Source organism: Hordeum vulgare, chromosome 7H, assembly GCF_904849725.1.
Source record: "Hordeum vulgare subsp. vulgare chromosome 7H, MorexV3_pseudomolecules_assembly, whole genome shotgun sequence".
NCBI classification, from domain to species: domain Eukaryota; kingdom Viridiplantae; phylum Streptophyta; class Magnoliopsida; order Poales; family Poaceae; genus Hordeum; species Hordeum vulgare.
The window spans coordinates 152,152,314-152,167,406 of NC_058524.1; the positions used below are offsets into that span (position 1 = coordinate 152,152,314).

The following is a 15,093-nucleotide window of genomic DNA, read 5'->3' on the forward strand; positions in this document are numbered from 1 at the left end:
GCCGCGTGCCGCCTAGCAGCCGCCTCCATATATATCTTGTACGTATTCTTGTTCACACAATTTCAGAGTAGCATCTGGAGCGCCTTTTGGGCCTAGCCCATATGTGGTACTGTATTTCTTTTTTGATGTGGCATATGTGCTATTTATCGCCACGAGGGTACTCCAAGCTGGGCCAAGTACATCATAGTCTCGTCCGGATCTGAAAGGGAAAAAAGACCTATAGTCTCGGGCTCTCGGCCCACCCCTTTTACCACCGCGGACAGACCCACCGGCCGCCTATCGGCAATTTTCCGTCCTGAACCGTCGTCGTGTACCAGCCTTCGCCGCCAGCGAGCTAGGGCTTCCCACTCCTAGGCTCCCGCGGCCATGGCTTCCCACGACGACGACCAGGACCTCGTGGTCTACGGGACACCGATCGAGCGGGAGGAGGACATCTCCGCCCGCAAGCGCCGCGCCGTCGCCGACGCAGGCCAGCTCCGGGCCCTCCCCGCCTGGAAGCAGGAGGTACCCCGCCCCGCCACCCCGCCACCACATCCACTCTCCGTGTATCCTTTGTAGTTAAGCATCAGGGTGTATTTTCTCCCTTCTATGGGGTTCATTGATGGCGCATTAGTTGGTAATAGATTTCAGCTATGATCATTAGCAATTTCGTAGTTTAGCAGCAACGCATGCTAGTCTATACATCTGGGGCTGTCGGGAAAGCGAGTTGTTCTTCAATTTAGCGTTTATGACAGAATCGTGTTTAGTGTTTTCGAATCAATTGAACTTCTTTAATAGTGTTTTGTTGCGGTTGGGGATGCTGCAAATGTTCTTCAATTTAGGGTTTATTTGACGGAATCGTGTGGAGTGAGCTATGGTGATGTTCTGGTTTGTAGTAAGGTTGCCACGCTTAACCTTTGGCTTGCAGTTGCGGTGCGCCACACTTTCTTAGCCACATGGTCCAGATGTCATAGGCTCTTTTTCTTTTTGGCCCAATATTGCCATGCTTATGGTGACCATTTTGTTCATCACACCTTTTGTGGCAGCACAGTTTGCCTGATATTAGTTCTGTAGATATTTCCTTCTTTTATTACCAACTCGTTGGACACTTGGATTTTCTCTTCTGTTAGCATTGCCATGAAATTGTGTAGCATATGATTTGTTTTAAGTAATCATACCTCTTCTTTATTAAAGATTAGATGTGATTGGAGTGTAGGTCAGGGATGAGGAAGGACGGAGAAGATTTCATGGTGCATTTACTGGAGGCTTCTCTGCTGGCTTCTACAATACTGCTGGCTCAAAAGAGGGTATGTTGCCTTAAGATTACGATTCTAATATTTGACAGTATCACAGAAGAAATGAGTGGGATTATAAAAATGTCATTCACTTTAGGATGGACGCCACAGACATTCACATCTTCACGAAAAAGTAGAGCTGAGCATAAAAAGCAAAGCATATATAATTTTCTTGATGAGGAAGATATCAAGGTATGTAATGCTTTTTCTCTTCTACCTCACCTTCTGTATGAATTGATAATTTGCAATCATACACTGTTTTGTTCTATTTCAAATCATGGTACTCCATACTGGACTGCCCAACGTTTAATGTTTTGAGTGTGAATGCAAACACGCCATGTTCTAGTCATATATTCCCTCCGTTCCAAAATAAGTGTTGCAAACTTAACACTAAATTAGTATAAATTTTGTACTTGACCAACGACACTTATTTTGGGACGGAGGGAGTAGAAAACAAGACTGTTACATGAAAATACTGTGATTTTTAGTTTTAATAGACAAGTAATTTTGGTTTGTAATGAAGTTGCTCCATGGTTGGAAGTAGAAAACATCACTATTGTAACTTTCATTATCTGCGAAATTATGCCAGGATAAGTATAAGCATGTTATCTCTCGTCTTTAATTAATTTACTTGTTACAACATATGTCTGTTTACAGACACTTGCAGTAAAGGTACAACTTGTACAGATATTGCCAATCAGAGAAGCAAAAGACTGTAAACTGTCTTCTCTGTTCCTTAGAATGTTGAAAATGTGTAAAGCTTGACGGGCATGTACCAGTGGTTCTTGAACTAGTGTCAGTGCTGGCGTATTTGACTGACCTTGGCCCCCAACAGTGTCATTTTTTTTTGGCTTTGATTGTGCATAAGTGATTTCTCAGGATAAATTTGTTTCATGAAATTGTTAACTTATCTGTTGATGAATTTGGGCACCAATTTGCAGGATATGGGAGGTAATGCCTTGGAAACATCTCAACAGTATGATACATTCGGTTTTACAGCTGCAGAGCATGCCAGAAAACAAGCATCCAAGGAACAAAATGAGAGGTTAGCATCTTTCCATCCTATGCATAACTGACATGAAGCTTAGGGGATGTTTGGTTGGCCATAACACTTGGCTAATGGCTAACCTAGGTTTGGTAATGTGTGGCAAGCCACACTTCTTGTGGCAACTAAGTTGTCTGTCACAAGTTAGGTTGTTTCGTTCGCCAATTGTGTGTGATGAGCTGGCCATGGTATTATGCAACTTTGGTCTGCCCAAACTGCAACAGTGAACCATACGGCTGTCATCAGACAAACATGCATGAGTTTGTTGTGGTTAGGGGCGGAAATTAACCCAACACCCTCGAAATCTGCTTTACTTAAGTGTCCTCTTTACTTTTAGCTGCACTGAAGTATTAATGTGTCTATATACACTAGTTTTCTAGCATTACTCTGGTCTTCATCAATTTGTTCGTATCACCATGACTTTTTAACTTAAATGGCAAAAGTTAGTGTTCTCAGTTCTCACCACTCAAATTGACATATAAATGTAAACATATTTGCACATCTGCATGCAGACCATCAGCTATTCCTGGACCTGTTCCTGATGAGTTGGTGGTCCCTGCCTCAACCTCGATTGGTTTGTCTCTGTTGTTTTATCTTTTCAAATATATATATTTTCAGATAATAGTAATATCTTGACACCTTTTGAGCAGGCGTGAAGTTACTGATGAAAATGGGCTGGCGCCAAGGTCGTACCATCAAGGATGCACATGCTGACTCCTTATATGGTATGCATATCCTCTGTGAATTGGAAGCCATTTCATAGTTGATCTATGGGACAAACTTGTTCCGTGTCGCTCAATGTTTTTTGTCGAATTCATCCAAAGTCCAGCGGTCCAGCCTACCATTTGGTCAGAACAACAGGTTATGATAGCCATGAGCGGTCTGTTGTATCGGCTGTAGAAAACCTGAGTTCACAAATTATCTTAGTTCAACAGTTATCTGTTAAAATAAGCATTGTGCTTCTCAAATAGCGACCTAATGGTTTGGTGTGTTATAGTGTTTGTTGTACTGTTGTGCTGTTATCTAACTATTATCTGCTGATGCCTACAGAGTCACGTAGGGAAGCTAGAAAAGCGTTTCTTGCGCTCTCTGGTGTCAGTAATGATGAGGATCAAGATCAAATTGCTTCTCAGAAATCTAGAGTGGATGAAAATGTTGCAGAATCATTTGACAAAATAAGCGCCTTGGGAAATACCCCAGTAAGCAGGACATGCATCTCTCTGGATTATTTGTTGAAGTTAATGTGTTTCCTTGTTTAATTGTTTATGAGCACTTCTCTTGTAATGTTTCTCCTTTTTTACATTTCTGTGGTTCTTTATGATGTACTCCCCTCTGTACCACAATACTTGTTGTTGGAGAGAACTAGTCTAGTTCTCCCCAACAACAAGTATTTAGGAACACAGGGAGTACTAAATTGTTCATCGACTTTTTTTTTTCTTCAACTTCAACGAACTTGTTGTGATATTTTTCTTGCAAATCTGAAGTATATTTTAGACCTCGTACCTCTGTTTTATGTTAGACTGCGTATGGTGCAATTTTCCAAATGGACTATATAATATTGTTTTATAGTTAAACTAAAAATAGTAAGTACTTTTATACTAATATGTTTTGTCTAGCTCCTACTAATCATTGTTCTAAAACCAAAATTTAAATTTCTGTCTTGAAGACCCTAAAAAGTCACTAGCAGCATTATAAAAGACAGATGAGTTGTATGATAGTATCTAACACATGATTGGTTGGTTGCCTAGTTTCAGGTTAGCCTGCAAATCTGGAAATGTTGTTAGATTGGCTGGATTATGTCCAGTGTGCATTGTGTGGGTGGTAAAGAATTTCAGCAAAAAGTTTTAATCTGGAGAAAAGATTTGCCTTTACCACTGCAAGTTTACGGTGTCTTGGTTGCCATAATAAATAATTACTCCCGAATTAAGTAATTATAATACTACTGGTTGGACCTGACTAGTGGGTAGCTAAGTTTGAGATTTTGTGCTGAACTTGACTATGTGGATAGATCTTGCATCCCATGAGCCTGCCTGCTTTTTGTACGCAGGCCACTAAAAAATTAAATATGCATCCTGTGGGTCTGCCTTGAGGACTAGTCATGCAAGAAGTTACTGTTGCTCAAAAGTGTGCATGCAATTGCTAATCTGTTTTCCAGAAACATCAGCTGATCTTCCTGGTTTTCCATAAATATTTAGGTGTATGTACTTCATCCAAAGGAAGATCTGCATGGTTTAGGTTTTGACCCATTCAAGCATGCTCCCGAGTTTAAAGGTACCATACTCCAAGTCTCCAACGACTAATCATTTGAATGGGTTTTATGGCTAGGCGTACAGACCTGACTAGGCGCATAAGCGGGTGGTTAGGCGCGCCTTTTTGAACCTTGGCTTGACCTCACATTTATTCTTTCCTCAGATAGGAAAAGATCACACAAATCAATGAACAGGGACCGAAACAGAAGTGATGTTTCCGTAAGGGGAAGTCTCCTGATTTCAAACTGTATGATTGTCATGACCCTCTCGTTCAGTTCTCTATTTTGCTGATATTGCTTTGTGTATATTGGGCGGAAAACCTTAGCTATTGGTTTGGTCATCAGCAGGACAATATGCTCCTGGCTTTGGAATTGGAGCACTCGAAGAGCTTGGTGTTGAAGATGAGGATATTTATGCATCAGGTATTTTAATTATCTTCTGGTCCATTTGAAACTACCTAATGTTAACATCGGAAATCTTGAACTCTTGATGGAAGCATATGATATTTTTGTGTATCACTCACTGAAGTGGAATGGTCGGTCATGGTAGATTCTGAATGTACAATTGTTATCTTCTTGTATCTTGTACCACTATAAGGTGAGTTCTTATTTGGTTCTGCGAGATGTGTGCTATCAAATGGAAGTCTTTGAAGTTGTGCATATAGCTTGACAAGACTTGACAAGACATAATAGACTTGTTTCACTGTTTGAAGATGCTACATCTATTTAAGATGGACTGGCCTTTCGATATTGTTTCTCGCATGTCTTACTATCCTTACATTTGTCGTGCTCAGGTTTCAATTATGAACAAACAGAAGTTGATATCGAGCCTTCAAAAACATCTGGTGACAGTAAGTTTAAACTTGAAGATAGGAAGAGAGGTTTCTTCCTGAGCTTTAAAATCGCCTCAAATTCCGAGTACAAACTCGAAAGGTGATGCTTCTCGTTGAGTTATGATGGATTACTGTTAATGCCTTAGCTTGTTTTTTCTATCCTAGTACTTGCTTGCACTTTGTATGTATGAATCATTTGACTCTTTCTCTTTCCACATATTGTCACCATGTTAGGTATTCTTTTGCTGTTTATGTTGTGTTATGTAAACCTGTTTTATAGTTGTTAAGTTGGACCTATTGATGCCAAACCTCTTGCCAGTATGTGGTTGAAAGAACCAAATATGTGCATAACATGACATCTAATTTAGAATCTTTTTGTGATTTGTGATGCCAAACCCCTTGCCAGTATGTCGTTGAACGAACCAAATATGTGCATAACATGTCATTTAATTTAGAATCTTTTTGTGATTTGTGAGCGTTTGCACAAAGCAATTGGTAGAGAAGTAGTACATGCAATGACAATCTAGCGCGCCGGTTTAGTGAATGTTACTTTAAATGGTAGTGGTGTATTGTAAAAATCTAGTTAAATTTATTCACAAATTAATAAAAACATATTTTCAAATTAACTCTAGCCACTTCCACGCCCAATGAACTTCCAATACGCATACAATTGTGTGTTTTCAACCGAATTACTCCCTCTCTCTCTCTCCGCATGTTACTTTAAATGGTAGTGGTATATTATAAAATCTAGTTAAATTTGTTCACAAATTATCAAAATTATATTTTCAAATTAATTCTAGCCATTTCCCACCCAATGAACTCCTGACACGCATACAATTGTGTGTTTTCAACCGAATTACTCTCTCTCTCTCTCTCTCTCTCTCCGTGATATGTACTGATATGTGTTTTCCCAGCATCCATAACATGGTGTGTAACAATATGTGTTTTCAACAAAATTACTCTCTCTCTCTCTCTCTCACCGCAAAAGTAAAGTCATCATGCGCATTTTATGTGCTGATAGTTCATCTGTCAACATTTGGTAAATTAATTGCTAAGGGGTTCCTCAGTTGCCTTGGAGTGTAGATAGGCAACCAGGCCATCAAGAATGGAAAAATAGTTGCCGGGTCTTGCCATGTTAGTTTAAGTTAGTGGGATCAGCAAATAAATATGGAGGATGACAGGGCGCGCCTGTTAGCTATGTATATATTGTATTATGATAGTTCACATTCAGCAAAGTAGATTACACAATTCCATATTCATCTTATATATATGTATTCATCTGGGAAATTTGCTGACACTGTGACTCTTCAGATTTCATCCTCCTGAGATCCCAGCTGATTTTGATGGTCGCCATAAGTTCTCAAGTCCAATTCAGACAGCTGATAAGTTTTCTGATCTAGCTCCTCCTGAGATTCCTCCTCCAGAAGACACTACCTTGAGATTATTGATTGAGGGCTGTGCTGCTATGGTTGCTCGTTGCGGGAAACATATAGAGGATTTCTACAAGGAGAAAAGTAAAGCAAGTCCGCAGTTTCTTTTCCTCGATGGAGGAGATGGATGTAGCTACTACGCAAGGAAGTTATGGGAGCATCAGCAGAAGTTTATTGACCGGCAAAGACCTGATGCTGTGAAGTTGAAGCCTTCTTCTGACAAGTTGACAGCTGAGAATCGTGGAACTATTCTTGGTGAAAGGCCCCTCGATAGAAGCTCCAAATCATCTAGCTCATTTGTTTCTGCAAAAGAAGCTGTTCAACTACAATCAAATCTTGGTGACACCTTTGTGAAGCCAATATCTCTTGTATGTCTTTGAATTGTATTGTCTTACCAATTATTGCTGCTGTCCTCGTTGTGCCACATTCTTTATATGAACTACCTAATCTTGGTCTGATTATGCAATGGATTATTCTTGCTTCGCAATAGGATGGTGTGCCAGAGTCGAAGAAGCCTTTTAGAAATGAGCCAGCAAAGCAGGCAAGGTTTGAGCAGTTTCTAAAGGAGAAATATCAGGGTGGTCTTCGTATTGCAAATCTTATCCCCACAATTACAATGTCGGAGGCTGATCGTGCTCGTGAAAGACTAGATTTTGAGGCTGCTGCAGACGCAATTGAAAAAGGCAAAGAATATAAGGCTATAGATCCTTTGTCAATATTGGGTTTACCTGGATTGAACGAGCAACGCTTTGTTTCATCCACTCAGTTAGAGGTAGGTTAGCTTATTTGGGCCTATTAGTAATGTCTCTTTTTCACATTTTAATCCTTAAAAATAATACAGAGCTCCGCGGTACTCCAAGATGAGAGGTCCATGTATCCACAGAGGGAGGAGTTTGAATGGCGGCCTTCACCAATACTGTGCAAGCGTTTCGATATTGTTGACCCTTTCATGGGAAAGGTAAATTTAAGTGATTCTATATTGCTGGGTATGTGTTAATTAGCCAATTATGATAGGCAAATGAACAAAAAAGGTAAAAATTAAGTACACAGAATCAACAACAACAACAACAAAGCCTTTAGTCCCAAACAAGTTGGGGTAGGCTAGAGGTGAAACCCATAAGATCTCACGACCAATTGATGGTTCTGGCACATGGATAGCAAGCTTCCACGCACCCCTGTCCATGGCTAGTTCTTTGGTGATGCTCCAATCCTTTAGATCTCTCTTTACGGACTCTTCCCATGTCAAGTTCGGTCTGCCCCGACCTCTCTTGACATTATCAGCATGCTTTAGCCGTCCGCTGTGCACTGGGGCTTCTGGAGGCCTGCGCTGAAAAGGAACGGGGTCATAGATACATTGTGATTTATGTTTAGAGTATCCTTGTAAATTTTCCCAGTTCTTGCACACCATAAATATAGTGTTTGCCTTATTTTCATACTGTTGTAGCTAAGTAGTTTCTGATGTCTAGTTCTAAGGAACTGATTTGGTAGTTGATAAATGTATCAGTTCTAGTATTCTTGCTCTACTTGTTATTATTTGCTATTTGGCATTATATCAAATACATATTTTCAAAACGTCACTCAAGTTGACATTTGATCATGCTTGCTGTATGTGCAGCCAATGCCTCTTCGAAGACCAATAAGCAAGATGGACACCCTCATGTTTATGACTGAGTCCACTAAAAAGATAAATGAAGATGTAAGGGGCTCAAGTACTATTCCACAAAATGCTTCTGTGGCAGGAACAGAAGAGACAGAGCCACAGGAAGCTGCAAATAACCCTGATATTGTGTCAAGCAGTATGCAGAGGCCTGTTGATCTTTACAAGGTAATAATTACCCCCTATGTATGTTCTTAGTGGAAACATTGGCCAGAAATTCACGTGGAATTAAATCATATCTGAAGGAATTATGTCTTGACATGTTTAATGTGTGCTTCCTTTACTTTCTGCTCAGAGTGAAACTGACCTCTCTAATCGCATTCATATCGCTCCCTGTATTGAGCAGTGCACCAGGTTGTTTTTCCTTTAGAGACTAGCTTGTCTCTACATGCAAATACACAAAAGTCCCAGCTCATGGTCTCACTTGGAAAATAAACCAAACTTCTGCATGAATTTCATAGAAAACATATGTATGACTAGAACTTATAGAGCTTCATGATTATTGGGGGGTAAAAGGCCTATAATAACAATGTTGCTCTGTTGTCTCATAAAATGCTTCTTACCCAGTTATGTATGAGTGGAAAAACAATATTTGAGAATCCTTAAGTATCATGTATGTAAATATAACAATAATAAGAAGTTCAAAATGATTTGGAAGCATCAAAATGGGCGTCTCTTCGACATGAGTTTGCCTAATGTCCAATGGGTGCTGCTGGCCATTAAAGATGAATCACAACCTTGCTCCTTGGCTGGGGTCAAAGGCTTTGTTAGACTGATATGGGGAGAGTCTTAGTCCTGGTCCTGGTTTAGTTTTTTTTTCCTTGCTCGTGGTCGTTTTTTGCGTGTGTTATTATCCTATATGGGCCACACAATCGGTATTGTCCAGTTGGTTATTTTTTTCGAGAAAACGCAGTGAGATACATGCGTTTCTTTGTATTGAAAAGGTAGAGTTTATGTTACAATCCTCCTAGGAGGGGCATTACTGGTAATGGAAAACCTATAGCTAGTGTACATCCCAGGTCTGGGGGAAGATGACGCGAAGACCAGCCGCTCCTGCCTTGGTCCAGAGGGACGCTTCGTCTTTGATCCTCGTAACCAGGTCGTTCACCGAGGGTTGGGCGCCCTCGAACACGCAGCTGTTGCGGTGCTTCCAAACCATCCACGGGGTCAGCAGGGTCACGGAGGCGAAGCCTTTGCGCATGGGCTGCGGCATACTCCGTTTGGCACGATGCCACCAGGTAAGAAGGGAAGGCTCGAGGCTGGGGGTGGTGCATGGCAAGCGGAGCCAGGTGATGACGTCTTGCCATACCTGCCTGGAGAAGGGGCAGCGGAGGAGCAAGTGGTCCATCGTCTCGGGGTCCTGGCAGCACAAGAGGCAAGGGTCGTGGTGCTGCAGCCCACAACGAGCTAGGCGATCGGAGGTCCAGCATCTATCCTGGTCAGCAAGCCAATGGAAGAAGCGCACCCGGGGTGGTGCCCAGCTCTTCCATATGAGCTTCCAGGAAGCGCTGGGGATGGATCCCTGGAAGGTAGCCTTGTAGCAGGACTTGGCAGAGTACAAACCATTCCCGGTCCACTTCCAGGCGAGCTGGTCGGGCGTGTTGAGCAGGATGGTGTGCTCAATGGCGTTCCAGAGGCGGATGTACTGGCCAATCTTGTGGACGCCGAGAGTGCCCTCGATGTCGCAAGCCCAAGCATTGGCATTGAGTCCGTGCCTTCTTCTTGCGCGTGGGGATGCAGGCGAGGAGCCGCGGTGCTATCTCGCCGACGGATCGGCCGCTGTTCCAGCGGTCGTCCCAGAAGAGGGCCGAGAGGCCGTTCCCCACGGACATCGTGGTGCAGGCGAAGAACAGGGCACGTTCATCCGCCGAGAACTGCAGGTTGAGCCCACTCCATGCTCTGCTCTGGTCGGTGCGGCTGAGCCATAGCCATCGCAGGCGGAGGGCCAACCCGGTGCGCTCGAGGTCCGGGATGCCAAGGCCTCCAAGCTCGTTGGGGCGGCAAGTTCGCCGCCAGTTTACATGGCAGTTGCCCCCATTGGCAGCCTCACGGCCAGCCCACAAGAAGCCGCGCTCAATCTTCTCTAGTTGCTTGATGGTGTTCTTGGGCGGTGCAAATACGAGCAGTTGGTGAATGGGGACTGCACAGAGGACGGATTTCACCATCGCGAGGCGCCCAGCCTTGTTCATGAGCCAGGCCTTCCAAGACGGCAGTTGGCCCCGCACCTTGTCCACCAGGGGCTGCAGCTGCGCCGCCGTCGGTCGCCGGATCGTGAGTGGAATTCCCAGGTAGGTGACCAGGAGCTTGACGATGGGACAGCCGAGCAGCTGTACTGCAGCGGTTGCCGCATCCTCGTCGCAGCGAATGAGGGTCGCCGTGCTCTTGGCGAAGTTGACGTGGAGGCCGGAGGCGTGGCCGAAGAGGTGCAGGATACCCTTGACTGCGGTGATCTCGGCCGGCGATGGATGGCAGAACAGCACGACGTCGTCTGCGTACAGCGAGATCGCCGGTACCGTGCGTCGCGGGTGGAGCTGCTGCAAGATACCCAGTGAGGTGGCCCGGTTGACGAGCCGGCCGAGGACGTCGACGGCAAGGACGAAGAGCTGCGGGGACAGCGGGTCGCCCTGCCGAAAGCCTCGACGATGCCAAATGGGGGGGCCCTGGTCGCCATTGAGCAGCACCCTAGTGCTTGCTGAAGATAGCAGGATGGCCATCCATGCTCGGAAGCGAGTACCAAAGCCGTAGCGCTGCAGCACCTCGAAGACGAAAGGCCAGGAGATCGAGTCAAATGCCTTCGTCAGGTCCAGCTTAAGGAGGGCACGTGGGGCTTTGAGCTGATGGAGTAGCCGCGCAGATTGCTTGACGAGGACGAAGTTGTCATGAAGGCTGCGCCCGGGGATGAATGCATTCTGGTTCGGGCTGACGAGGCGATCCAGCTGTGGGCCAAGGCGGAGTGAGAGCACTTTGGCGAACACCTTGGCGACGAGATGGATAAGGCTGATCGGCCTGTAGTCCCCGAAGGTGGCGGCGTCGGCATGCTTGGGGAGAGATAAAGGCGGGGATTTGAACCCAGTTTCCTGCAATAAATTGATAACCTTAAATTGGTATACCATGTGAGTATAATGTCTTGTGTATTAACATAATCTTTGCAGTCAAATTTCCATTTAACAAGTGGACCTGCTAGTCGATGCAATTCTTCAGAACAGGGATATTGTCATTTTTTATCGTGTAGAAGTACCAATTTAAGTCCGTTGCTAGCATGGGTTCTGATAGTTTTTTTTGCACTCATTTGTCTATATGGGGTCGTCAGAGACCTTGGACAGCTGTCTATGCTCCCTTTTAAGCCTGCAAAATATTTCATAAATGGCCATATTGTATGGCATGTTGTGCATCTGTGAATTTTCTGTATTTTATTAAACACACAAATTACATTGTTGTGATGGGTGATATGGGCGCAAGTTGCTGATTTTGCTTCCACAGTTGTCTGTATTGTCAACTAGGAAATGGTTAATTGGACTTGACGGTTCTGAACTTCTATACTGACAAGTTATTTGTTGCGCTTTCCAGGCAATCTTTTCTGATGATTCAGATGATGAAATGGACGAACCTCTTAACAATCAACCAGTGGATCCAGTGAAGACGAGTGAAGGTGCCAACATGGCTCTTAATCGTCTTGTTGCTGAGGATTTCCTGGAATCTTTGGGTAGAGAACTGGGATTGGAGGTTCCTCCAGAGAAACCTGCCCAGCCACCGAATGTCTTATTTAGATCAGAAATCCTTCCAAAGGCTGATGCAAGTGTGTCTAGGAATGGACAGACATCTACTTGCAGGGAGATAAATGAGACTAAGGGTTCTTTCAGTTTGATGGAAGCTGCCAATGCTAATGGAGACGGTCCTACATCCAATGTCGAAAAGCTTGATTTGAAATATGAGCACAGTGCTGACAAAGGCCGGTCACATTCTTCACATCGTCAGATTCGGAATGGCAGTCCAGAGTCTGATACTTCTATTGAACGGCATCGGAGTAGGAAAAGAAGATCCCATCACCGAAATCGGAGCCCAACGCCAGATTCTGGTTCTTCTGATGAACGGCGCAGTAGTAAGAAAAGAAAGTCATACTCAAGGCATAGATCAGGCAGGAGTAGAACTCCTGATGCCGATTTGTCCTCTGACAGCCAAAAGAATAAGAGAAAACGCCGGGAGAAAAGGAGTCATCGAACCAACATGTCTGACACTGATTCTAGTGATCATGAATACAAGGAAAAATATACATCCAGTAGTAGAAGATCATCTGATAAAGACAGAAGTAGAAAGCATTCTAAACACCGCAGGCACAGAAGAAAAGACTCTGCATAATGTTCTTGAATAACAGCTGCAGGAATATATGGCTGGAAGTGAAAGAATTCACAATAGCTTCTCCAGATCATCCAAGTTGGTGAAAATGTTGGGCCTGATACTGAAGTAGATGTTTATAGTAAGCGTTCTAAACCAACCTTGTTTTTTTTTTTTGTTCTTAGGTATACATGATATTTTGAGTGAGTTATTATTTTTGGTATTTTATATCTATATAATGGTGGAAGATCCTTTTCTTGTCTTCAATATATGAGATGTTTTGAGTTGTTATTTTACCTAAGCATGCCTATCACTCTCTTGTCCTTCACTTCAAGCTCTTATCCTGCACTTTCCGAACGAGCAAATAGCCTTTATAAAAGTGGGAGATCACAATCCATGGCAGCGCTAGAAACGAAACCATTCTTGTTGCAGAACTAGAAGTTGAAAAAGAAAAGAAAAAGGAAAGGAGAGTTCTTTGGAGAGTCATTCTTTGAGCTACAGGCCTTATGTGGCTTCTGTCTTTTGGTTATCGGTTTCTTCCTTGCATTACCTAACTTTGTGTCATCCCTGCCCGAGCAAGGAAAACTAATGTGGCACAGTCCTGTTTTGTGTCGTTGCAGTTACAAGCTGACACCGTGTTATGCAGTCATCCAAAGCTATTTGATGAGCCTGAAGCTTCCTGCAGAGTAGTTACTGAGATCTGGATTGTTCGGGCCTTCTTTTGTATGTGGAGTTTCTGTTGTGCCGTCGTGCCTCTGAAGAACATGCCATGTCATAAATCGTTCGGTTTCGGAAGACGGTCTCTGAAGACCCTTGTGTACCACTCAAATTAGCAGCCGTGAACAGATGTAAATAGGAGGAGATTGGCAAGTCATTAAGATTTCTTGGTGTTGTTGTTTTCTGTCACGTGTATTGTTTCTGTCATGCCATTACAAATGTACGTCGGTCCAGGACAAGAAAAGGTTCGTTCTCCGTGTTACTTGTGTGCTTGTGCGAATGTTTAGCGAAACAGCAACCACCCGGTAATCAGACGCCAAGACGAAGCGCCCATGCACTAGCACATCAGCATATGGTAGCGTCATCATGTAGGCGTCGCGATGAGGACCAGTCTCGAAAAGGCTCACAGTCGCTTCATGCAGACTCTAGTAGCAGCAGGCAAGGCATACATGATGACCCCCACAGGAGACGCCCCGAAGATTCGATTCTTGGCTCTCGTCGCACGGGTTGGATGCCATTCCAGTTCCAACCCAGCATTTCCAACGCACGCACGTAAGCACGCGTCGCCCTCGCCTGGCCCAACCGTGTTTGTTGGCCAACTGCGACGTCCGCGCGAGCCTGGCGTCGCCGTCGCCGTCGCCGTCGCTGTCGCCGGGAGATACGGTGTCAGCAGCGCCGAGAAAAGAGAAAAGGTCGGGGGTGGGGATCTGTCTCTCTTTCCAGCAGCATCTGTCTATCATACTGTATTTACTCTCGTGCTGCTAAGCTGATTGGATTGGACCGTCCCTATCTACGTGTACCCAACGGCCTAGAGAAGAAGCGGATAAACGTCGTCTTCTTCCTTCACTGGGGGTGGTGTGTGTCAGCAGGAAGGAGTCGCTGCGGGTGACGGGGCGCAAGGCGACGCGATAAGAGCGAGAGCTGTTAGTTGGGCGATCAAATGGAGGTGGTTAACCTACCGGCCACCAAACTCTCCTCTCCTCCGGCCACAGAGCGATAGGGGAGAAGGCGGGATATCCGCATCCGTCCAGTCCAGGACGGGCGTCTGCACGGCACGTCGGATTGGAGCGACTGGTTGATATGATGATCGACGCGGACCCGTGCACGGACGGACGGGCGCAAACGGACGCGAGCCATGCGCCGCGCCGCACGCATCGGGAGGAAGACAAGTGTGCTGTGCACAGACTAGGTAGTAGCAGGAACGAGCAGCTGGTGTGAGCTCTTTTTGGGTGTGTCTGGCTTGGACTACATGCGTGCCTTCTTGGACAGCGGAGTTCGGTTAAAGTAGTACCGTGCCGACGGTAAACAGCTAACCAGTCATTCAATCAAGCGATGCCGGGATGGCGTGGAAAAGGTCGCGAGTGACGGTAAGTTTTACAGCGGGAGATGGAACCGAGGGAAGTGGCAGTGGTGAACTTTGTCACGGTGCTCCTTTTTTCTTTTCTTTTTGCGTGCTCGTGGGGAGATCGTGTCTTTCCCTAAGTACATCTGGCGTCCTTTTGTTTAGTATAGTCTAACCGTGCTCCGAGAAGGGGTATCCTTTAGGACGCTCCAAAG

At 44.6% G+C, this 15,093-nt stretch overlaps 1 protein-coding gene across 3 annotated transcripts; it reads left to right on the forward strand.

Annotated features, from left to right (window-relative positions):
• The first annotated feature begins 270 nt into the window (after window positions 1–270).
• Window positions 271–13,798, forward strand: LOC123412942 (G patch domain-containing protein TGH homolog). Of its 3 annotated transcripts, none has more exons than XR_006613635.1 (17): window positions 271–504; window positions 1,196–1,286; window positions 1,372–1,466; window positions 2,216–2,319; window positions 2,832–2,893; window positions 2,970–3,044; window positions 3,370–3,518; window positions 4,515–4,590; window positions 4,732–4,815; window positions 4,913–4,990; window positions 5,362–5,500; window positions 6,712–7,198; window positions 7,321–7,602; window positions 7,672–7,788; window positions 8,446–8,655; window positions 12,055–12,961; window positions 13,419–13,798. XR_006613635.1 is itself a non-coding variant. In XM_045105902.1 (16 exons), exons 1-16 carry the CDS (start codon window positions 367–369, stop codon window positions 12,841–12,843), a joined length of 2,976 nt encoding a protein of 991 aa, XP_044961837.1. In that variant the 5' UTR covers window positions 271–366; the 3' UTR covers window positions 12,844–13,110. The 3 variants fall into 3 exon arrangements, 1 of the variants encoding a protein (XP_044961837.1); XR_006613634.1 differs by having other exon boundaries at window positions 13,440–13,798; XM_045105902.1 differs by lacking the exon at window positions 13,419–13,798 and having other exon boundaries at window positions 12,055–13,110.
• The last annotated feature ends 1,295 nt before the right edge of the window (window positions 13,799–15,093 follow it).